This window comes from Cnephaeus nilssonii, assembly GCF_951640355.1.
Source record: "Cnephaeus nilssonii genome assembly, chromosome: 9".
NCBI lineage: Eukaryota > Metazoa > Chordata > Mammalia > Chiroptera > Vespertilionidae > Cnephaeus > Cnephaeus nilssonii.
Window position 1 is genome coordinate 72,753,265 of NC_137080.1, and position 24,955 is coordinate 72,778,219.

The 24,955-nt window shown below is 37.5% G+C and overlaps 1 protein-coding gene across 1 annotated transcript in view; it reads right to left on the reverse strand.

Annotated features, from left to right (window-relative positions):
* The window catches only part of PRIM2 (DNA primase subunit 2), a 288,462-nt gene that overhangs the window by 89,152 nt on the left and 174,355 nt on the right, over positions 1-24,955 (reverse strand). Inside the window, exons 9-10 of the mRNA XM_079780542.1 lie at positions 15,033-15,105; positions 10,346-10,531 (exon numbers count right to left, since the gene is read on the reverse strand). Of these exons, the coding sequence (XP_079636668.1) occupies positions 10,346-10,531; positions 15,033-15,105 (259 nt within the window). The remainder of the gene's footprint in view (positions 1-10,345; positions 10,532-15,032; positions 15,106-24,955) is intronic.

Genomic DNA, 24,955 nt, shown 5'->3' on the forward strand with positions numbered 1-24,955 from the left:
TAACAACAGAATGTTCTCTTGCACATGGCTGATATTTTAATACTAAAATCCCTTATACTCTAGGACAATATGCATCCAAATAAAAATGATATTCAAATATACTGACCAGGTAAAATTCAAGACATCTGAAAGCACAGATTTACGAATGAAAACAATCAAAGCTCACAAAGAGTGGAAGAGCGAGCGATGCTCTGACTACTTTCCCTTCATTCCTGCTCACTGAGTATTCTCATCCTTACCTACCTACTAATCCACGTCATTCACTGCCTTCAAATCCTAATTCAAGAATGATCCTCAAGAAATCTTCAGAAACTCGATCTACTCTGATACCTTCCTTACTCCACATAACCTCAACACTTTCTTTTTCCCCATGTTTTATAATTGTTTTCTAATTACATCTACCTCTCAACTCACCCTGTTACAAGTAGGTTAAAGATTAAAGTCTTACATCCAAAGGACTGTTTATTTTTATTTTTTTAAATCAATATTGGCCCAGATGATCAGAAATCTTTATTTAGAGAGGCCGAATTAATTTGAATCAAGTGGAAATATAAGTGGAAACTTTGTTCATACTATTTTCCTTTTGTCAGTACACTTTCATAACATCCCCAGATTCACTACACACTTGTAGTAAATATTCAAAGTTATGAAATTATATCTATTTAACTAAATTACAGTTATCAGTTGACCCTATATAGCTGACCTGATCCCAGTGGGCAGTTTCCTCTCCAGCAAGACCACGTCCTCCTGGCCTACTAATCCAACTCTTTGGTAATTGTTAAAAACAAACAAACACTATGTCTACAGAATCATCTCTAGCCACAATCATTCTTCCAGCTCCGGGTCACACCATCGAAAGGATGGGCTCCCCTCTCTCAACTAAGGTCCTCTGAAAATGCTGCCCCCTCAACAGAGCACTTCACTTCTTCCTCCGGCTAACTCCTTAATTGTAACTGGCAAATATAACCTCCTCATTCAGTGACACACAGTAGCCATTCTCCTTCCCGACCACTCCTTCCTCTGATCTGTAGAATCCTATGAGCACCTCTACCACAACAATTATAATTATCATACCGGATTTGTGTATTTCTATTTACCTGGTTTGCCCAGGAGACTGTAAAGTCCTCATAAAGAAGGGCTATGCCCTGTCCATGGTGAACACTCAATAAAAATCGGGTTGAATGATCAATGCAAAGTTAACAGAATATGTATGCGTGTGTATGCACACATACATAGGCATATTTTTGTACTTTTAAAATGAATCATAATTGGACAACTGTATTATTTACATATTTGTAACTTAAATATGTGCTGTATTTCTGGACACTAAAAAATAATGATGATAACTGGTTACCATTCCTTACATAGTTGCATTATCTTCCAACCTACATTTTGATTTAGAGAAATACATGGAAGACAAGAAATAATATACTAAAATTACTATATTATTTTATAACTTGTTAGAAATAACAGCTTTACCTACAAAGAAACAAAGATTTCTTTTCTTATACTGAAAGCCACTTTTTAAAGCTTGGGCAGAATTTACCACATATTCAGCAAACATTTCAGAGTTGTCAGGGCTTGTGCTAAGCCCTTGAGACCCAAAGTGACAAAATCATAGTCCCTGCATTCAAGTGGTTCAAAATCCAGTCCTAAGACACACATGCAACAAAGATACTACAATTTTTAAAAATATATTTTTATTGATTTCAGAGAGGAAGGGAGAGGAAGAGAGAGACAGAAACATCAATGATGAGAGAGAATCATTGATCGGCTGCCTCCTGCACACCCCCCACTGGGGATGGAGCCCGCAACCCAGGCATGTGCCCCTGACCGGAATCAAACCTGGGACCCTTCAGTTCGCAGGCCGACACTCTATCCACTGAGCCAAACCAGCTGGGGCACAAAGATACTACAATTTGATAACAGTTATAGAAGCCCTATCCTCTGCTATGAAAACCTTTTCTATACCACAACCCCTTTGGCAAGCCCATGATGTGAAATCCCTTCCAATTTATAAAATCAATAGTTTCTGTTGCAAAGTTCAGGTCCTACTAAAATGCTTGATTTAATTCAGTTTCAAGTTCACTATAAATGGAATAACAGCACATTAACAAACAGTTATATAGAACTGATTTATGGAAAGGCGTTTGGGAAAAATAGACCAAATTTTCTGATTTTTCCATGAATTTATATCTATGGGGACTTATTCTTTAGTTCACACAATAAATAATTAAATGAGTGCCTGCTATGATTCAGGCACTATTCCAGGTGCCTAAACATGCAGCGATGAACAAGACACCTGCTCTTATATAATTTTTATTCTAATTATAGGATATAGGTGATAAATGAACAATAAATATGAGGTAGTGACAGGTGCCCAAAATTCTAAGAGCATAATCTGGTAGCAAGTAACTGGAAGCTATCAGGTGGCACCTCTCTCTATTATTACCACCACTTACTGGAGTGTGTACGCTAGTCTACAAGTCATTTGAAAAGAAAAGAAAAATAACCCAAACTAACAACACTGAGTAAGCCTTTTACAGACAGATGGCTACTCCTTACATACATAGAGGGACTGAGTTAGTATATCGAATTCCTAATGAAAGATAACTAGCAGTGAGCATCAGATCCTTAAGCTGCTTTCACAACCACATTATAACTGTTCAAAAATGGTTGTAAGAGAAAATAAGAATGTGTAGACTATAATACAAAAGCTGCTTAACCTTAATAAGAAGTATCTAGGGACATGCTCCTTTAATATTAATACTCTGGGTGACAGTTACAAAAGCTAATCATACAGTGTTAGATTATTTTGCAATATGGACAACTAATTCCCCTCCAACTGAAAGCATAATCTGAGATAGAAAAGTATTCCAAGTATTAAAAAAACAACAACAGCCAGATAAATCCCTGCAATAAACAGAAGCAAAGGGAAGATGGGAGAAAGAGCCAGACACTAATAAGGCAAACGATTCATGGAGAACGGAACTTAATTTTTAGAAAGGAGGCAGGGAAAAGGGATATTTCGTTCTAGACAATGTAACCAGGGAAGGTGGCAGTGACAAGTTACAGCTAAAAAGTGCTGAAGTACTAATCCTTTCTCTGTTGCTTCAAAAGTAATGGCTAAGCACCCACAATTTTTGCTTAGATGCATAAAGCAAGTTACAATGAGGACATAAGCACAAAAAGAAAGAAATCAGATATATGTCCATTTGGGAAACAATAGTAAAGGAGAATTTCAGTTAAAACTGACTTTATCACCACAACATTTTTCTTGCACTGTCAGGAAATGAGCTATTCGGCAACAGTAACTGTTCCAAATCATTCCTAGGTTTAACACCAAAGTGCTTTAGAGCTCCACAAAAAATGTCTAATATACATCCTCCAAAATCACTCTTTATAAACAGTACTGAAGCCATCTATTTTCTTCATCTCTTCAGAGTATTTTTAATTGTATGTAGAATTAACAGAAAGGTACAATTATTAAACTGAAGAGAATATTTTGATAAACCAAAAGATACTGTACAATATTTCATTGCAAAATATGTAAGAGATGCAACTGAGAAAAGCATGAACATGTATTTACAAATACAGACTCTAACAATAGAACACTAGACAGGCACCATAAATCATATGTATAATTTATAGTCTTTTTGTCAAAATAATATATTTGCTGTAATCAATAATAAGCTAATGAATATATAGATTGCTATATATTATCTAGAAAGGTACAAATTATTTATTGATTTCCTTTTGCAATAATTTTTGAAGAAAACTTTTACAATGCAAAATAAAAATCCCATTCAAAAAATATTTTCATATGCACAGGTTTAAAAATAACTAAATACTGCCCTGGCCAGTATGGCTCAGTTGATTGGGCATTGTCCCATGCTTCAGGAGGTTGCTGGTTTGATTCCTGGTCAAGGGCACATGCCTAGGTTGTAGGCTTGATCCTGGGTAGACGGCATGCAGAGGCAGCCAATAGATGTTGTAGTCTCACATCTCTCTCTCTCTCTCTCTCTCTCTCTCTCTCTCTCTCTCTCATTTCCTTTCTCTCTCTCTCTCTCTCTCTCAAAATCAATAAACTATTGTGTGTGTTTTTAAATAACTAAATACATTTATACTTAGGCCATCGCAGATACACCTAAATAAGACGGGTCAGGGAACAGGTGTACAAGTCAAAGGCTTGTATTCAGAGCAAGTTTTCCCTCCTCTCACTTTCCTCTTCCCCCTCTCAGTGTACAGAACAAACCAAGCTAGACTGCTAACTCAACTTCTCTCTTTTTTCACTTCAGAACAACAGTTCATAAAAATTTATCTCCTGTGATGATTAATTCTGTGTTAACTTGACTGGGCCAGGAGGGCCTAGACTGTGGTCAGACATTATTCTGGTGTGTCTGTGAGGGTGATTCTGGATGAGAGTGACATCTGAATTGGGAAACTGGTATGACAGATCGCCCTCCCTGGTGGTGGAGGGGACCAAGCCAATCCTTTGAAGATACCAATAGAACAAAAAGGCTGACCCTTCAGTGAGTAACAGGGCACTTCCTCCTGCCCGACTGCCTTATGCTGGGCCATGGGCTCTCCCTGCCCACGGACTCAGGCTCAAGCTCTTCCTGGGTCTCACGTCTCCTGTACCTGAACTGGAAGTACACTAGCGCACTCCTGAGTCCCCAGAATGCTGACTGCAGACGTTGGGACTTGTCAGCCTCCATAATCACAGGAGCCATTCCTTATAATAAATCTCTTTTAATACACACCCATTCTATTGGCTCTGTTCCTCTGGAAAACCCTAATACACCTACCTCCTTAATATATCAAACTCCTAATAAAATATCAAAAAAACATTTTAAAATAATAATACATAATTCCAATGATAAAGCAAGATACACAGCTTGATAAGAGTCTAATTTAAAAACCCTCCCGAACCATCATTTCCTAGCATTCATCAAAACTTTAAACCTGTCTACAGTTTTCACCAGGTAATTTTATTACCTGATGAATATATACAAAGGACATAATCAGAACTATAATCAAAGATTTATGTGCTCAGGATATCTGATGCAATACCATTGATGGCAGAGTCAGACAGACACAGCCATATGTCCAATAATAGGGGAATGATTAACCCAATTATATCACTTTCAAAGGATGTGCTGTCATGCAGCTAATCCAAATGATATTTTCAAAAATCACTCAGTAACATTGGGAAATGATAATAGAATGTCAGTTTTTAAAAGGTGGGGACATAGTGGTATCTAGCAATCTAGATTACAGAGGGAAAGGCTAAAATTTTCACAATAATTATTTCTGAATGGGGAAATGGCAGGTTATATTTTTGTATTTTTCATATTTTCTATAATCAGAATGTTACCTTTAAAATTATATATATATATATATATATATATATATATATATATATATATATATATATTAGAAGTCTACAAACATTGCCCAAAATTGTGTGTTTTTGTTTGTTTTAATTTTATTGTTTAAAAGTATTACAAATAGTAGTACATATGTCTCCTTTTTTTCCCCATTGACCTTCCCCCGGCCTCCCCTACCCCTCGGCACATGCCCTCACCCCACCCCAGCCCAGTGTCTTGCATCCATTGGTTACGCTTATATGCATGCACGCAAGTCCTTTGGTTGATCTCTTACCTCCCCCACAACCCTCCCCAGCCTTCCCGCTGTAATTGACAGTCTGTTCGATGCTTCTCTGCCTCTGTATCTATGTTTTTGTTCATCAGGTTATAATGTTCTTTTGTTCATCAGGTTATAATGAGTGAGATCATGTGGTATTTTTCTTACACTGACTGGCTTATTTCACTTAGCTTAATGATCTCCAGTTCCATCCATGTTGCTCCAAATGGTAAGAATTCCTTCTTTTTTATAGCAGCATAGTATTCCATTGTGTAGATGTACCATAGTTTTCTAATCCACTCATCTGCTGATGGGCATTTAGGCTATTTCCAAATCTTAGCTATTGTAAATTGTGCTATGAACATAGGGGTGCATATATCCTTTCTGATTGGTGTTTCTGTTTCCTTGGGGTATACTGGGTCAAAGTGGTATTACTGGGTCAAATGGCAGTTCCATTTTTAAATTTTTGAGGAAACGCCATACTGTTTTCCACAGTGGCTACACCAGTCTGCATTCCTACCAGCAGTGCACAAGGGTTCCTTTTTCTCTACATCCTGGCCAGCACTTGTCATTTGTTGATTTGTTGATGATAGCCATTCTAACAGGTGTGAGGTGATACCTCATTGTTGTTTTGATTTGCATCTCTCAGATGATTAGTGACTAAGCATGTTTTCAAAGTCTCTTGGCTTTCTGAATGTCCTCTTTCAAAAAGTGTCTATTTAGGTCCTTTGTCCATTTTTTATTGGATTATCTTCCTTTTGTTAAATTGTATGAGTTCCCTGTAAATTTGAGATTAAACCCTTATCGGAGATAAAATTGGCAAATATGTTCTCCCATGCAGTGGGCTTTCTTGTTTTGTTGATGGTTTTTTTGCTGTGCAGCTTTTTATTTTGATGTAGTCCCATTTGTTTATTTTCTCCTTAGTCTCTCTTGCCCTAGGATCTGTGTCTGTAAAGATATTGCTATGACATATGTCTACAATTTTGCTGCCTATGGAGTCTTGTATGATTTTTATGGTTTCCCATCTTACATTCAAGTCCTTTAGCCATTTTGAGTTTGCTTTTGTGTATGGTGTAAGTTGGTGATCTAGTTTCATTTTTTTGCATGTATCTGACCAAATTTCCCAGCACCATTTATTAAAGAGACTGTTTTGACTCCATTGTATGCTCTTGCCTCCTTTGTCAAATATTGAGTATAATGGCTTGGGTTAATTTCTGGGTTCTCTATTCTGTTCCATTGGTCTATATGTCTGTTCTTGTGCCAGTACCAGGCAGTTTTGAGAACTGTGGCTTTGTAATACAGCTTGATGTCTGGTATTGTGATCCCTCCAACTTCATTCTTCTTTCTCAGGATAGCTGTGGCTATTCGGGGTCTTTTTTTATTCCAGATGAATTTTTGGAGATTTTGTTCTAGATCTTTGAAATATGCCATTGGTATTTCAATAGGTATTGCATTGAATCTATAGATTGCTTTGGGTAGTATAAACATTTTAATGATGTTGATTCTACCAACCCATGAACATGGTATGTTCTTCTATTTGTTTATATGTTCCTCTATCTCTTTTTTCAATGTCATATAGTTTTCCAAGTACAGGTCTTTTATGTCCTTAGTTAAGTTTATTCCTAGATATCTTAATTTTTTTGGTGCAATGGTAAATGGGATTTTTTTTCATTTCTCTTTCTGTGAGTTCATTATTGTTCAAAAAAGCCATAGATTTCTGGGTGCCAATTATGTCACTTTCAAAGGATGTCATGCAGCTAATCCAAATGATATTTTCAAAAATCACTCAGCAACATGGGGAAATGATAATAGAATGTCAGTTTTTAAAAGGTGGGGACATAGTGGTATCTAGCTACCTAGATTACAGAGGAAAGGCTAAAATTTTCACAATAATTATTTCTGAATGGGCAAATGGCAGGTCATTTTTTATGTATTTTTTGTATTTTCTATAATCAGAATGTTATCTTTAAAATTATATATATATATATATATATATATATATATATATATATATATATTAGAAGTCTACAAACATTGCCCAAAATTGTGTTTAAAGAGGACCCTATTAAATAATAAATTAAGAATTTGTCAATGGAAGCAGTTTTTAAAACAAATCTGTAAAAATTATAAGAGCTTTTCAGATGTTATAAAAGAATCTTGAACTTTAAAGATATATAAAGCTAGGGACATGTTATGGACTGAAATTCACATGTTGAAGCCCTAACTCACCAAGTAACTGCATTTGGAGATAGGGCATTTAAAGAGGTCCTGAAGGTGAAGTAGGGTGGTAAGGGTGAACTCCATTCCCTTATGACTGTGTCCTTGTAAGAGGAAAAGACATCAGGGAAGTGAAAGCAGAGAGAAGGCCAGGTGAGGACACAGCGAGAGGGTGGCTGATGGAAGCTGGGGAGAGAGGTTTGAGAAGAAAACAAATCTGCCCACACCTTGACCTTGGACTTTCAGCCTCCAGAACTGGAGAAAATACATTCTGGTTGTTTAAAGCACCTATCTATGCTGTATTAGCTCTAGGAGACTAATATAAGACATAATAAAGTGTTATAAAATGTACTTGGTAAATATTCTTGGTTTTTTAATTTATCTTTGCTGGGAAGAAGAAAACTCAGAAATAAACAGTAAAAAAATTTTACTTCATACCAGTGTCATGGCTCTGAAGGGATAAAAAAAACCCAACATATTTCCAAAATAAATGTTATTAACTAGCACTATTAAATAAGGAATAGGAGTGGGAATCTGAGTACTATTAATAGACTTAAGAGCAGTTCTTTTTTTTTTTAATCTTTATTGCTGAAAGTTTACATATATCCCCTTTTTCTCCCATTGTCCTCTCCAGTCAGAGAAAGGTAAGTATCACATGATCTCACTTATATGTGGAATCTAATGAACAACATAAACTGATGAACAAAAAAATGCAGTTTTTTAATGTTTACCTAAAAATGCTCCATAATATAACTTAGCATAATACAATAGAAAACATTTTAATGTAACTTAGCATAATACAATAGAAAACATTTTAAATAGTTTTCAGCTTGAATGACATGACATGTGCATGTAAGTAATCAGACCTCTAGGAAAACCTGTTAATGTAACAATCTTTCAAATTTCAACTACAGAGACTGGAGAAGAAAAAACAGAGAACTTTTATACACGTATCCAAGAAGAAACTGATCACACACCAAAACAAGATATGCTAATAAATATAAAAACTGAGACACAAAAGTGGGAAATAAAGCAGAATCAAATGTCATCAAAAAACTTGAACTAGGGGTCAGAAATAAAGCGGGAGAGTGGCTCATGGATTTGGGCAAAGCTAGCAACTCGTCGATTGTAAACACATGCTTCAAACAAGTGACCAAGCTACTGCACACATGGACATCACCCGGTGGCCAATACAGAAATCCAACCGACCGTGTGACTGGACGCAGGAGATGGAGAAGCTGTGCTCGCTCTGCCAAAAAGAGCAGGAGCGGCTTGTGGTACTGACCGTGAACGGTTAGTATCCAACGTTAGAGTAAGGCTAAAGAACAGTGCCAAAAGAATCGTAGTGCCAAAATAGAACGTATAATGTTCCTGATGGTTTTAAAGTCCACATAAAAGCAGATTTGCACTGTTAAACTTAATTGACCAAGAACCAGAGGAACTGAACCTAGAAATATTATGGAGGAAGAATGCAAAAAACAAACAAACAAAACAAAACAAAACAAAAAATCCAGAAGTAAAAAGGAAAGACAAATTGAGATGGATGACAGAAGAAACACTAAAAATTGTTAGAAGCAGACCAGAGGCAAAAGTAAAAGGTGACAAAGCCAAGGTTAGAATCCTGAACTCACTTGTTAAACAATGATTATGTAGAAATAAAGAGAATTTTTATTACAATGTCAATATAAGGAGAGAGAAGAGAACAATGACAATGGAAAACCAGAAATTGCTACCAGAAGAGTCAAGAAATGCAAGCAGACACGGAAGCACATTATCGGACCAGGAGAAAGTGAAGGGAAGGTGGAAACAATACGCTGAAAATCTATACAGAACAGACAAAGGGTGGCAGGCACCTTTGAAGAAGATTCCTAGGAGAATGAACTTGTAATTCTAGAAAGTGAAGTGAAAGCTGCCTTGGGAAGAAATAAACCACCAGGGGTGGCTGGGATAGCAACAGAATTATTTCAACCCAGACACTGGATCTGTCTGTTACACTCCTAACAAGAATATGTAAACAAATATGAAAAACAAAACAAGGACTTAAAGACTGGCTGTTAAGGACAGGACACTGTGGACATCACTCATTCGCAGGGTGGCCAGAAATCAGAGCTGACTCAGCTGCACGCACACACACGTCCATTTGTATATTACATGTACCTATACATTCCTACAGAAATATAACTCAGAGGGAAATTTCCATCTTATCACAACTGCTGCCAGTATACCCAGAGAGGAGAAGACTCTTCGTTTAAGCATTAGTTTACACCTGGCCCTGCTGTTTCAATCTTCCCCTTGGAATTAACTTAACTCTCCCAACTTTTTGTTTAGTATCTATTACATTAGTACATGAGTTTCTTTTTACCTAAAAGAAACTGTAGACATGTTTTATCTTTTAGAATTGGCAACTACAGTTCAGGGGCATATTGAAAATCAGACCTTTTAGTTTCAAACAAAAGTTACTGCTCTGATTTTTCAAAATTACCTTGTCTGGATCCATCTTTCCTCTGATGAATTCTTGCTTCCAGAACTGCAGTGCCTGCTCCAGCGTTAAACCAATGCCCTTCAGGAAGAGGCCATACTGCATCCGGCCCCCGTGACGGAGATGGTGACTGTCCCGCAGAGCTCTGTGTAACTGACGCATGCACAGAGGGAAGGATTTGGTACAAAGCTACAAGAGAAGAAGAGTTTTGGGTTATATGAGAGATTTACCAAGTCACTCACAATATTTGTTGCAAATTCAACCTAATTAGCAAATTCGGTCTGATTGGTATAAAAACAAAAATTATAAGGATTACTATCTTACTGAGATTACAGATGAACTTTCTTATTAATATTTCATATTGATTACATGTTGAAATTATAAATATTTTGCTTTGGGGGGTAAATAAAATATATTATAAAAATTATATCATCTATTTAAAAACGTTTTTAATTAAATGTTTTCTTTTGAGAAACTATAGATTCACAAGCAGTTGTAAGAAATAATACAAAGAGATATCAGATGACTAGTTTCCCCCAGAGGTAATAGCTTGCAAAACTAGAGTATATTATCTCATCCAAGATGCTGACATTTTAATAACCCACCAGTCTTAAGATTTCCTCAGTTGCACTTATGTACACATTTCTGTAGTTTCTGTAGCTTTACGTAATTTTATCACATGCAGGTTCCTGCGTCCACCATCACAGTCAAGATGCAAAACAGTTCTATCACCACAAGGATCCTTGGTGCTTCCCTTTTATAACCACCCCACCTACCTTCTGCACCCTCTCCATCCCCTCACCATGGGAAACTATGAATCTGTTCTCTAGCCCTATGCTAGGTGCGTTATATAAACAGAACCAGATAGTATGTAATGTTTTGGGATTAGGTATTTTTTATTCAGCATAATTCCCACAAAATTCATCTTAATTGTTGCAGATATCAGTAGCTCATTCCTTTTTTATTGCTGAGTAATATTCCACGGTCTGGATGAACCACAATTTGTTTAACCATTCACTTGCTGAAGGACACTTGGGCTATTTCATATTGTTTGGGGCTATTTCAAATAAAATGAATGTACAGGTTTTGGTGTGAACATAAGATTTCATTTCCCTGGGATAAATGTTCAAAAGTACAGTGGCTGAATCACAGATGAACTTTTAAAATAACCCAAATACAAAGTAGCACACAAAAATAAGAGAAATGGGTCTCAAAAGAAATCCTAAAAAAAAAAAAATGTGTTAAAGAAATCAACAGTTAAAAGAAGAAAATTATAGGTCTTTCCTTTGGTGTCAAGCATAAACTATCATTGCCCACTTTCAATTCAGCTTTTTCATTTATGGTCTTAACTGCATTCTCTCTGACTTCCTCAAATAGCCTCCTCTCAAGACAAATTCTCACCCCGTCATGTATTCCTTGGCAAACTCAACTTTACCTGTAAACAGGAGCAGGACTCACTAAGCTTGAGGTTGCTGCTCCCTCTAGTGGCCACCAGTTTCTTCATCCTTTCATAGTAACAACTGAATTTTCCATCCCTGGTTCAGTCAGGTCTCTCTCTATCCTCCCTTGGCAGCACTACTGGAAAGATTTCTATGTTCCTTCATACTATCACAAAATGACTTTTCTTAACTATTGTTCTAGTTCAAAAACATCAATGAATATTCAACATCCTTAGTTCGAACATGCAAGATTCCCTCAATGTCTATAATGAACTACTTTTCAATTATATGTCACACAAAAAATATTTATTGGATGTTTTAGGTAACAAGAAGGTGAATAAAACATAAATTTCCCTGTAATTCAGTTAAAAAAAGAAGCAGTTACTATTACATTCCATGTTATATATGTTAAACTCATACAACAAATTACATAATGAGGACTCCAACAAGGGCATAAATCAAGTGCCATGGAAGCACTGTGACAGGGAGGGGTAAGAAGGCCCAGTCTGATACTGTACCATCACGAACACGTTGCTCCCGCTAGCTGTGTTATCCCATGATCACAAGTCATGTTTTGTACCTTCTCACTTTTCTCACTCCACCAGCCCTGTCTGGGATAGTCTTGGCACTCCCCATGCTATGTAGCCAAAACCAAGCCATTTGGCAAGACCCAGTACAACTTCAACAGCTTGTGGCACAACTCCTTGATTACTTATTTAATCACCAAATATCTATTGAATACTACTATGTGTACAGTCCTGGGCAACCAGCAATGAATCAAACACCCTATCATTAAAGAAGCTATAGTCTAATGGGAGGAGACAGACAATAAACAGACATAATTAAAAAAAAAAAAAAAGATAATGTCTGATTCCAAACGCACTGGAAATAAAGTAAAATAATGGGGTCAAATGTAAATGGGAGAGGAGTATTTCAACTTGAGTGGCCAGAGAAGCCCCTCTGAGGAGAAGGCACTGCAGCTAAGACATACAGCGTAAGTAGGATTCCAGTCCCATAAAGGTCCAAGAATACTGTTCCAGTGAAGGGCACGCAAGCAAAGGTCCTGAGAAGGAATGATCTTGGTTGCTCAAGAAAGAGCAAGGAGGTCCCTATGGCCAGAGCACAGTGAGTGAGCCAAAATGGAGATGACAAAATTGAAATGTTAAGTACATATGGCTTTACAGACCATAATCATGAGTTCGGATTTTAGTCTAAATGTGGTGAAACCCAACAGAGGGTTGTGACCAGAAGACTGACATGACCTGATCAACAGAGAACTCTGGCTGTTATGTAGTGAACAGACTGTACAGAGGCAGGAAGGATGTTTAAGAGATTTTAGCAGTAATCCAAAAATGGAAATGGAAAAGCAGAGAAATGATTGTGGATATTGAGCAGACAAGGGATTATAAGGCCAGGGAATGGGGTGAATTATCAACAAGGGTGTTGTGGAGGCCAAGAACAGTAAGTAACAAGGTGGTACAATAGGATCACAAGGGCTTGAAAGGAGTTGGAGTTCTGACAATGGAGGCAGAGAAACAGTTTGGAAGTGGTGATGTGGACCAAGGAAGACACATCCCATAACCTAACAGAGGGTGCGGGAGAAAAAAGCAGCTTCTACTTGAAAGAGGCTAGAGGACCAACGGTGTCATTGAGGGAGCCAGATTTCAGTTAGAAATCAAAAGGAAACATTTAGAAAAGACATGGAGAACACCACGGGCTGTGCTAAAGACCCGAGTTAGAAAGAGATCCAGATAAGGGTATATCTATCACCCAGCACAGGATCTGTCACAGACCCACAGACAGAAATGACCATCACAGCGCTTAATGTAATTTATCATGATATTGCTTATTATTTACTATTAGAGGCCCAGTGCACGAAATTTGTACACGGGTAGGATCCCTAGGCCTGGCCAGTGATTAGGGCCAATCGGGGCCTTCTGGCTGCCGACCAGGGCCTTCCTTCATTCCATGCTACCCCATGGTGGTCAGCGCACATCATAGCAAGCGGTCGAACGCCCAAGGGGACAATTTGCATATTAGCCTTTTATTATATAGAATGTTGTCTACCTCCCTCAAGTAAGGTCAATGAAGGGAGAGGTTCTTGTTTTATTCACCTCTGTATCCACATCACAGTGGCTGGTATCTAACTGATGGGCTCAATATATATACTCACTAAATGAATTAATGACTATATTTCTGTATCTTCCTACAGTATCCAACCAATTTCACATTTGCTTGAATGAATATGATAGAATTATAAATAGAATGGACTTCTAACCATTCACATAACATAAACACAATCATTTGGCAGGAGGAAGTGTTAGAGATTTCAAATCAACTGTATAAGGTGGGCAATTCTATTGTTATGTCTAGACATATTAACCGCCAGTGTTGATCATAATTTATGGCTGGTTTATTTTCCATTTTTTTGGATAAAGTAGAAAATCAATTATGTGTTAAAGAGAAATCCTATAGACTATAGTAAAGTATGCTACTCTTTCATTCTACAATGGAACCACAAAGTGAAGTTGTAATGAGCTGGCCAGTAATCTAGTGGCAACCCAAGGATGGGAGCCTAGACTTAGTGTTATAGAAAAAATTTCATCCTCCCAAAATTCATGGTAAAGTCTTAACCCCCAGTACCTCAGAATGTGACTGTATTTGGATATGGGGCCTTTAAAAAGGTAAAGTTAAATGAGATAATGGGGGTGGGGCCCTGGTCCAATTCCTAAGAAGAGGAAGAGACAGCAGGGATGGGTGCACAGTAGAAAGACTATGTGGGAACACAGTGAGAAGAGCCCCACAAGAAATCAAATGTGCTAACACCTTGATCTTGAAATTCTAGCCTCCAAAACTAGGAGAAAATAAATTTCTGTTGTTTGATGCACCCAGTCTGTGTTATTTTGTTATAGAAGCCTAGCAAACAGATACATTTAGTATTTTCCATTTCTTCTTTTCTAAATGTACATGTTATTTAAATATAAATATACGAACACCACTTAGCTATAAAAGAATTCTCCATTATACTAATTAATTAAATCCTGTTTTCATCAGAATACAAACAATTTCCTGATTAATTTTGGTATTTTTATGATTTAAAAAATTCTTTTTATAGCAAATAGGATTTCTTTAAAATGATTGGCAGACAAAGGAATAATATTCTCTCCCAGTATTCCGACCCCAAAATAATCTTTGGTTGAAGAAAATCTGTGCTTCCTCCATTGACAAAGATCTAAATTTAAAATGCTTACCGAGTCAATCTGATCCAAAGAAATCTTCCCAGCACTGCCCAGTGTACTGTAATCTTGACCAGTGTAAGAATGACTAAAGAGAAAAAGAAAATTTATTAAGATAAGATTTGTAAGACATTTTAGATCACATCAAAGGGAATTTTTTATGCTGATGTTAAGTCAGAATGAGAAAACATCTTATACATAAATCTTAGCAGAAACATAGCTAAGCGTTTTAAAGGCATTTAGTAGAATCCATTTAAGTAGTAACTTCCCTAAAACAGTACAAAACTATAGTGACAGTCTGGCATGCCACTTCCATTCTTAGAAACATAATGCAAATTGTTAAAGTTCAAACCTCGACTGCTGATCCTTAATTAACAGCAGTCAGCACAGCAAAGGAGAAACTGGAGCTTAAATCAGGACTATGCACTAGTGGGAAGTCCCTCAGCCAGTTCCTTACACACTCTGTATCCCTGGCTCCTTATCTGTCGAATGGAGATAATAATGCCTGCTTTGCAGTGTTGATAGGCAGTCTGAATCGAAATAACTTTCCATCAAGTACCACATAGGGAATATAGTCAGTAACATTGTAGTAATTATGTATGGTGTCAGATGGGTACTAGACTTATCGGGGTGATCGCTTCATGAGTTATGTAAATGTCTAATCACTATGTGTATAACATAATATTGTTATGTCAACTGTAATTGAAAAATAAAAAAATATATTTAAAAAGACCTGACCTATAATAATCACTGTTTACTAAAATAAATAACATCTACATGGCATTTTAGATATGCAGAGTTCTTATCTATATCCTGTAAATAACATCCTCACAGCCCTGACAGAGCATTTTTATTTTACATTTGACAAATGAGGAAATGGAAGCTCAGAGGAGTTAGAAACTTGTTAGATCAGAAAGGAAGCCCACAGTGCAGTAAGGAACTCAAACCTTTTGACTCCCAATTCTTTGCCGCTTCACATACCATAACAAGTTTCCCTGTAATATTATTCATAAATTAGGATTTTTAACTTGGTATGTATATACTTTTATAAATTTTGATGTCCTTACATAGCATTACACCCATGCCTAACTCCATAAACAGTGAGTCTGAAGCACACATTCAGACACTGACACAGTGAAAACCAGCTGCTGGCTTACACAGAAAACCGCAATCAAACCATGATCTATGCAGACTCCACAGCTAAGGGGAAACCTGGAATAAAGCATCATTGTGACCTCCACATTCTACCAGGTCAGTAAAGATTCTTGCTGCGGAACAGTATAAATATACACACTCAAGAGGCTCTGTAGAAAGGCTGTTGTTCCTACAATCAATCAATTGTATTGACTAAACAATGGGAATGAATGATGAAGCAAAACTACAGTACTACTGGGGATGCTGTAGCCACTGGCTAGGAGACTATTAGGAGTGTAGATTTCCCCTCCCTATCGTCCTCCTTCCATGTGCTAAGAATGGCCTGAAAATTACAGAGAGCAAGATGAGTGGAATGCCAAGGAGTGATATAGAATAATCCCTTACCTGAAACGCACCTTCTTGCCTCTGGTATATTTATCTCTTTAGTAACAAGTTTCTGATAATGTATCATTAAATTATAACCATTCCTTTAATCACAGTGGTTCCATGGCATACAAAATTCATGCTTAGTTAAACCAAAAGTTGCCATTTAATTTATTGGGGTGACATTGGTCAACATGAACATATAGGTTTCAGGTGTGGGTTTCTATGTTACAAGATCTGCATATTGCACTGTGTGCCCACCACCCAATGTCAAATCTCCTATCACCATATATTAGGACCCCCTTTAGTATAGAGCAAAGCCAGATAATTGTGTCAATGAAATCCCAAAAATAAAAATGGGTTTCAGTTTCCAATATATCTTACAGTGGAGCAAAGAGGCAGCATGGCCACTGGAAACAGCAGTGGGCTCAGTGTCCGAAGACCTGCCCCGGTTTTCTAAGTCCCGAGCTGGCAAATCAGGCTGAGTCTCTTGACCGTCCCAATTTGCACTATCCTCATCTGTAAAATGGCATTAAAAATGCCAGGCATGCCCACTGCCAGGAATGCCGGCAAATTAAGTGAAATAATATATTCAAAGTACTAATTAAAATCAGTAAATCATATTCCAGTACACAGAGCAATGACAGCCTTGACCAATGAGTACAGAGAAAACAGGCTGGAAGGGAGAGGAAGCACAATCCTACAGAGGAGCCCCACCCAGTTGGGAGGTACAGGGCCGCTCCAATGACCCATATGACCTTCAGCCTCTAACAGGACTGTTCAGATCAACTGATTAAGGAATACAAAAGTCCTCTAAAAACGGTAAAACGATGTATGGACATGACTATAGTTATTATCGGTTAGCACAAGGAAGCTTCTCTCAGCCCAGATTAATGTAGTATACTAAGTACAAAGAGGAGATATATAAAAAGAACTCAAACATTTGCCTGAATGGTAGTGTAAATGCCTAGTCCTCCATACTTGGATAGAATATGCAAAAGGGCTAAATTCCAAGGGGGAAAAGTAAAAAAGAAACAGAATGGTAGCAATGATTAGTGCAAAGACTTTAATGGATATAAATAACTACCGAGAGGATATAAGGAAACTATATAGACATCATATTTCTAAAATTATTATTAATAGACAGGAAAATGGCCATCAGCCAACCCAGTGAGGACAAGCATGGAGCCCATGGGAGGGAAAATGACAGAAATGAAGATGTTAAGCTTCAGAATTAGAAAACAGACTTCTCCTCTACTTATGACCAGAAGGGATAACTTACGTTTTGGTCAGAAGAGTTGGTACGTCACAACTATTTCATACATCTTTGAACTAGTTATGGATAGATGAGGCTTAGGTGGGGGAAATTTTTGGATATAACATAGAAAGACAGGTCATGGGAAACATTGTATCCAATACTAAAGAACCATGAAAAGATTTTTCAGGCAAGAAGTCACATAATCAAGTTTACATTTGAGAAAGCAAGCAGAATGGAGGAACGACTGGAAATGGAGAGACTGGGCAAGAGAAAATCAGTTGGCAGAATACCGCAATACTCCAGACAAGAGAGGGTGAGATCCTAAATAAAGTAGTGCCCACAGATGAAGAAAGGAAGGCAATCAAGGTAGGGGGCGGGGGAGGGGGGGAAGAGGAACAAGTAATGCTGCCATAAAAGAATAAAAATCCTTAAGAACAATTCACATTAGCTCACGAAAGCGGACCTTTGGCTTTTACTCAGAGGTGCCAAGGGACGTTACTAAATGAGACTCCTCACAGGTACCCAGGGGGTGAGGCACTTCCTACCACATGCAGAGCTCAGTGTCAGCTCTACATCACACTGCTCCCGCATGAATGCAGCTGCTACATCAAGGAACTGTCAAAATGCAGTCTTATCTTCATGATTTTTTTTAAAAAAATCTATTTTATGAATGAGCATTTCTTATATTGGGGAAACATGGAAATAGTAATTTTTAACAGCAACATCATTTCTACTTGGTTCAAGGGATAGAGAGATAAATACAAATATAGATATATAAACACATGTAAGACCAGCAGAAAATACTGTTTTCTGTCCATTTTAAATAATGTTATTTTGAGAAACATTCATTGTCACTTATGTACAGTTTTTAAAAAAAAGAGGGATTCAGGGGATATAAGTTTTCCTGCCTCTAGCCTTTCAAAAAAGAATAAATTGAGATGTATCACAAGTTCCATTTTTTTTAATACAGCAGACCAACATATTTTAATGGGCCACAAAAATCCAATTATGTCATTAATCACTATTTTGACAAATATAAAGAGGAATAATCAAAGAAGACTAAAAAAAAAACAAGATATGATTTTAATTCTTAGTTTAGCCACTAATTAGCCATGAGTAAAAAACAGGCAAGTCAAACTATGCATCAGTCTGTTCATCCATCAATACAGTGGTAATGGATTGCAGTAATATATGCATAAGTCTCTATGCATAATTTGTCTTTTATTTTCCAGAGTATCAGGTGAAAGGCACCAAGGGTGAGTGTTACAGAGAGTTTTCTCAAGTTACCAAAAAGCCAGAAAAGTAGTGAAAATAAAGATGTGTTCAGTGAGTAGTCAATTACATTAGAATACCCTCTGAAGAGACTAGGATGTAACGATTATAATGTACTTTTGCTAAAATGTAATAATTATTACACTGTACCAGTAAAATTAACACCTTCACTACTCCAACAATGCTATAAATGCATAAAACCCAGGATAAAAGTCATCAGATTGTCAGACTTTCTATAACAGACTTTTCTCCAGTTGCTCTCCTTATCTGGATATAACAGATCCTAATTACCAAGAAAACAACAAAACCAACCAAAATGTATTCACTCGTCCCTGTTTGACCCCTGAATCGCTCAGCATACAATCATTAAGCACCTTTGTAACCAAGGAAGAGTCACAGAGCAGTGAAGAATCCAGAGATGATGCAGAAGTACATGTGATGAGTGCCACAGCACGTTCACATGTCCCGGAGCCCAGAGAATAAGGTCGCTTCTAAAAGAAGGGTGGGAGACGGACAGAGCAATGTGCAGCATTAGGTTCTTAAACAATGAAATGGCACTGAATAGAGAGTTATATGCTTTCGAAAGCTACAGGCTACAGGATTCTAGACTGTTATTAGAATGCTTTGGAATAACTGACACCAGAGCCTAGACTGAATAGAGAAGCCTGTTTAGCCAGAAAGGAGAGGTGACTTGGGGGATGAGCAGGGAAGGCTGAAATAAGATGACAATCAGTGAGAATGAGCGGCTGGGAGTAAAGTGGAAAAGTAGGAGATTACAGTCAGAAAATGATTTGAATTTGAAGGCTTGGAAGTAGGATGTGATGATCACATAAAAGTCAAAGGCCTGCTTGTTTTAGTATTTTATCATTGTAGTTTAACAATTTTATATGCATTAAATGTTCTTAAATGTTGACCAGGTTCATAAAAGTAAGTGGTTTGAGTTTATTAAGGTTGTTGTAGGGGTGTAAAGGTAAGCCTGTGATAAGGAGATGGAATTTTGGAATAATAAAAAAAGACGATTTTTCTCAGAATCTAAAGAGTTATTATTAGCACATATCAGATAGGCAGAAAGAGAAAAGTAAAACCAAGGAAATTTCTAAAGCACAGTTTATAGATGAAGAAGTTGGGAAAGGTGGTATAAAAAAAAAATCACAAAAACAAGCAGCGGCAATGGGAAAACTCTGAAATTGGACAGGTAGGTCCTGAAAGACAGGTTTGTAAACAAAAACCAGTAAAATAAAAAGCAAACTTTAAATCCTATCTCCTTTTGCAATAACTAGTGCTAAGCTGCCATTTTAATAAAAATTTGAGGCTTTGTCAAGTTTAAAGCCTTTAAAAACGTAAATGTATGCATAATAGTAGTCTCTAAGAAAACAGAACTGTGCAGTTGTGGATAACGAACCTTTTGCTGACACTGAAGTAATTCAGTCTTTGTCCTTGATTGTTTTTATTTTGAAGAGCTGGTCCTAAGTTATCTAACGTACTCTGAGAGAGCTAGGAATACACAGAACATATAAAAGCATCTTCTTACTGCAGCATTTGTCCAATAAACTTACATGCAACTTAATTAAAACTCAGCCACATCTCAGGAACTTTTTCCTCCCAGATTATCTTGCTCATTAAACAGTAAGAGGTAAGCACAACTAGGTTTCAAATACAGGGGGGGAAAAAATCACAGTAAACAGAAAATGGTAAGGCTAACAGCTTCAATATATTAAAAACCAAAAGTAAAAGAAGACTTTCAAAATATCCATAACATATTTATGTAATCAAATGAAAACGATCCTATTTTAAATCCAATCCAATCAATCCAAAGGGGTGAGGAGGTTGAGGGATAACTGAGACAGGAAAGCGTAATTCATCACAGGCCCAGGGAACCAGACTTTTCCCAAAACACTGCAACACAAACATCTAATTTACAGAATAAAAACACAGTGGCCATCTGAACAGGTAAATCTGAAACAGATATATCTGCACACGTCTGATCTGTGAATCACAAGGGAAAGGCAGAGCTACTCCTGGTCTTTGTAGAAACGACGGAAATTTAAGTCCTGTTCAATGCCCCACAATATCAATAGGAGCACTTAGGTCCTCGGCAGGGAATTGTTTTTGAGCAACTGAGAATTCAAAGCAAAGGGAAAAAATCATAAGCAAGTGGATTTGTGGGTCTCGCAGCAAGATTAGCTGGTTAAGAAAAAATAATAACCTTTTCATGCTGTGGCTCTGATCCTCAGCAGATGGATCATCACACCTGGGCTGCGAGAGTGGTAGCCCCAGCTCCTCTACAGAGACATACATGCCACAGGGTGTAACTGACAAAGGAGAGGGCACCAGTCAGCTTTTCAAGGGTGATTACTTCTCCAATCATCTCCTTTTCTGACTACTGAGGAAAATGTGAGGAAATAAACAAGGAGTACAGGGATCATGGCAACAGTTGAGGAGTCAGCGGTAACTTCTCTTCATTTGCATAATTTTTTCCAAGTTCAAGTGGCCCAAGGCAATCATGGAGGCAAGGCAGAATAAGGGAGTGAGAAAGGGATTGAGAGCACAGGTTTCAGAATCCGCTGGTCAGGGGTTGGCACACTCACTGTGTGACTTCGCAGAAACCTCTAAATCTCCTTCAGTGTGCTCGCTGGCAAACAAGGATTAGAAAGGGGATCTAAAGAACCTCCCTCCAAGGGTTGTCTCGGGGACCAAAGCAGATGTCTGTAAACGAGTTTATCACGGTATTTTTTCACTCAAATTGCAATCATCATCATCACCCGAGCCTAAATGTATTGCATTTAAAGGTTTTGGTTGTTTTTCTTTATTCTTAACACTTACCAGTTTCTTTCCTTGAATATTATGGGGGAAATGTATTTCTGTCTGACCTACTTTATACTATCACATAAAAAGATTTAATCTTGAAGTTGGAGGATTTAGGTGTCCCTGAATAACCTGGTGACCGGAAAGGTTTTATCCACACTTATACTCTCAGGAAGTTTCCGAAGTACAAACATTCACCATCAAATATTTCAATCTCCATTTCCATCTCCATTTCAATGGAGCCCCATTTGGTAGAGCTGCACTGTCCAACACAGCAGCCACTAGCCAACTGTGACCACTGAGCACCTGAAACATAGCTTAGTCTGAATTCAGATAGTCAATAAATGTAAAGCATACACTGGATTTCCAAGACTTAGGATGAAAAAAAAAATAATGTGAAACATTTCATTAATGATTTTTTCATATCAAATACATCTTAAAATGATCTTTTGGAAAGAAGTTAAATAAGATTAAAATTAATTTTACTTAAATAATTTAAAATTACATATGTGGCCCACATTTGTGGTTCTCATTATGTTTCTACCAAACCACACTGCTGTAAAGTGAAGAGGACATAATGACACAAGACAATCAAATGATTCTCAAGGACTAGGTATATCTGTAGAATAGCCAACTGACCACCTGACTTCTGTCTGCCAAGTTAAGATCAGGCTCTGCTAGTTGCAAGGAGAATGTAAGCTGCAATTGAACCACTAAACAAAGTGCCTCAAGTCTACTGCAAATATGCTTACTTTCACAGCATTTTACTTGGGAATCTAGTTTTAAACTTGAGCCACAGTTTGCCACGTATACTATGAGGGAAGCAATCTTGAATTCTTATTAGTTTGGAGGTAAACTGAATCGTGTCTTTGGGGAAAAATAAAGCTGTGACAAATTTCTATTTGGGAATCTTTGAGGCTGCTTGGCCTGCCACAACACCTAATTGCAATTGTCAACTCCTCTGTCATTTGTAAGAAGCCATGCTAGGTGGCACAGGACTGTGGATGGCAGCAGGACCCTGAGCCAGAGCGGAAGGAATTCCTCTGCCATTCTTGGGGTGTGTCACTCTGCCACCTTCCAGAGCAACAGACTCTGAGGCTCCTAAACAATAACATATAAAACCTATTTCCTTTCTTTGTCAAGAATTTCCCAGTACTCTTGAACCTAGGGAGGTTAAAACTATTTACTCCTTTCTATGTGGCAGGCTATAGTTTATCATATCTTAAAAAGTAGTATAAAATTTTAAAAAAGCAGTGAAGAAAGTATCACAAGTAACCAAAACTGATCTCTGAATAAAGGAAACATATCTATTTGGAGCATTAAAAAGTAAACTAATGCATCTTTCAAATGAGCTGCAATCTCCTACATCATTCTATGAAAGAGCTCCAATACGACCTTTCCACATAACGCCAGGTGTAATCATGGCACAAATGGAAAAACAATTTCAGGAGGAGGAAACCAAAATTTTGTGTATCACCCATATGTCCATTTTTGCAATCACAATTTTACCCACTTTGGATGTTAAAAAAAAATACAAACACACACAAAAAAAAACAATCTGCCCACACCAGTTAGGCTATTCAGACATTTAGAAAGCACAATCCCTGCAGTTTGCATTTGTTGGGTATGTAGGAAATCAGGGGAGCAGAAGTTACAATATATCATTTCCTGCTGTGAAGGATATCACAGGAAAATTCACTCAACAGCTGTCAGTGCTGAAATTGAAATTAGTTTCCTTTCACAACTAAACCCCTAGTAAATGGTACCCGACTTGTGTTGGCCCAGGTGATTTTCCCTGCAGTTATTCCAAATAAGAACACAATCAATAAAATTCTATTATAAATGAAATGTAAATTATTTTCCACAAGCATAAAGTCAGAAGTTGCATTTTTTAAAAATCTCCCTAAAAAACTATCAGACAATATGCAGTGTGATAATCTATATTTCTTTACAACTGGGACAAATTCTGATACCAAGAGGCTCACATATCCAATAAAAACCAGGATCATATGGGTTTCCGTATCAGGTAAGAACTACAATCAACACACTTGCTACCTTTATTTTAGGTTGGCCTCATCTTGCTCCAGGGGGTCCACATTTTCCTATTCATTCCAATTTCTAAACTGCACCAATCCAATGAACTGAAAGGAGCATCTCATTGTTCTATCAAAAACATTTGTACCTTATACTTGCCAAAAGTCATTGAATTGTACCTTTAAAATAAGTGCACTTTACAGTATATTAATTATACCTCCATGTGGTGGGCCAGCACGGCCAAGGGTGAACCTGAGAGGGGGCGGTGAAGGATTTGGAAAAGACAAGACAAGAGAAGAAAGCTGGGTCTGGGTGGGACGCTGCCCTCTCTGATGGAGAGAGACAGTGCCACAGCCTGTAAGCTGTCTCTTTATTTTAGAGCCAGATTCCACGAAGCAAAGTAAGGGCGTGGTTACAAAGTTCTCATGAGTTTTGAATCTACTCAATTACATGCACCTGAACTCTATCAAGCCCACATCACTCAGACACATGGGACCACGTGTTCGGACCATAGGTTCAAGCTTACAAACAGAGCTTTTGGCTATAATTGTGCTGGGAGGGCTTTGCCCTCCAAGCTGGGACTTGCATGTGACTTCGCCATGAGAGGACTGTGCCTTCTCATTAGTCTGAGGCTTGAACCTGTCCAAACACAGTAGCCACTCTCCACACCTCAATAAAACTGATTTAAAAAGTAAAATACATACATATGTGCACGATGTATTCAAACTACAAACCAACATAGGTATTTTCACTATACACATTTAAAGCCTCCAACAAATACCTCCATTTCATAAGTAAGTTTTGCATATTCCTTTGCATTCTTAGCATATATTCCAGTAGTTTAATGACTGCCTAAATGGAGGCTGTTTTTTATTTGCTTTTGACCCAGGATACTCAAATAATTACAATACAGAAAAGTTGCCTACAAGAATGGTAATGAAAAATCGAGGAGAGTGGGGAGCAAGAAACAAAGTTCTAACATCGAGGAGAATTAATACATTAAATTGATGGGCATCTCATTCCCCCACAAATAATCTACAGAGTGTGGAGT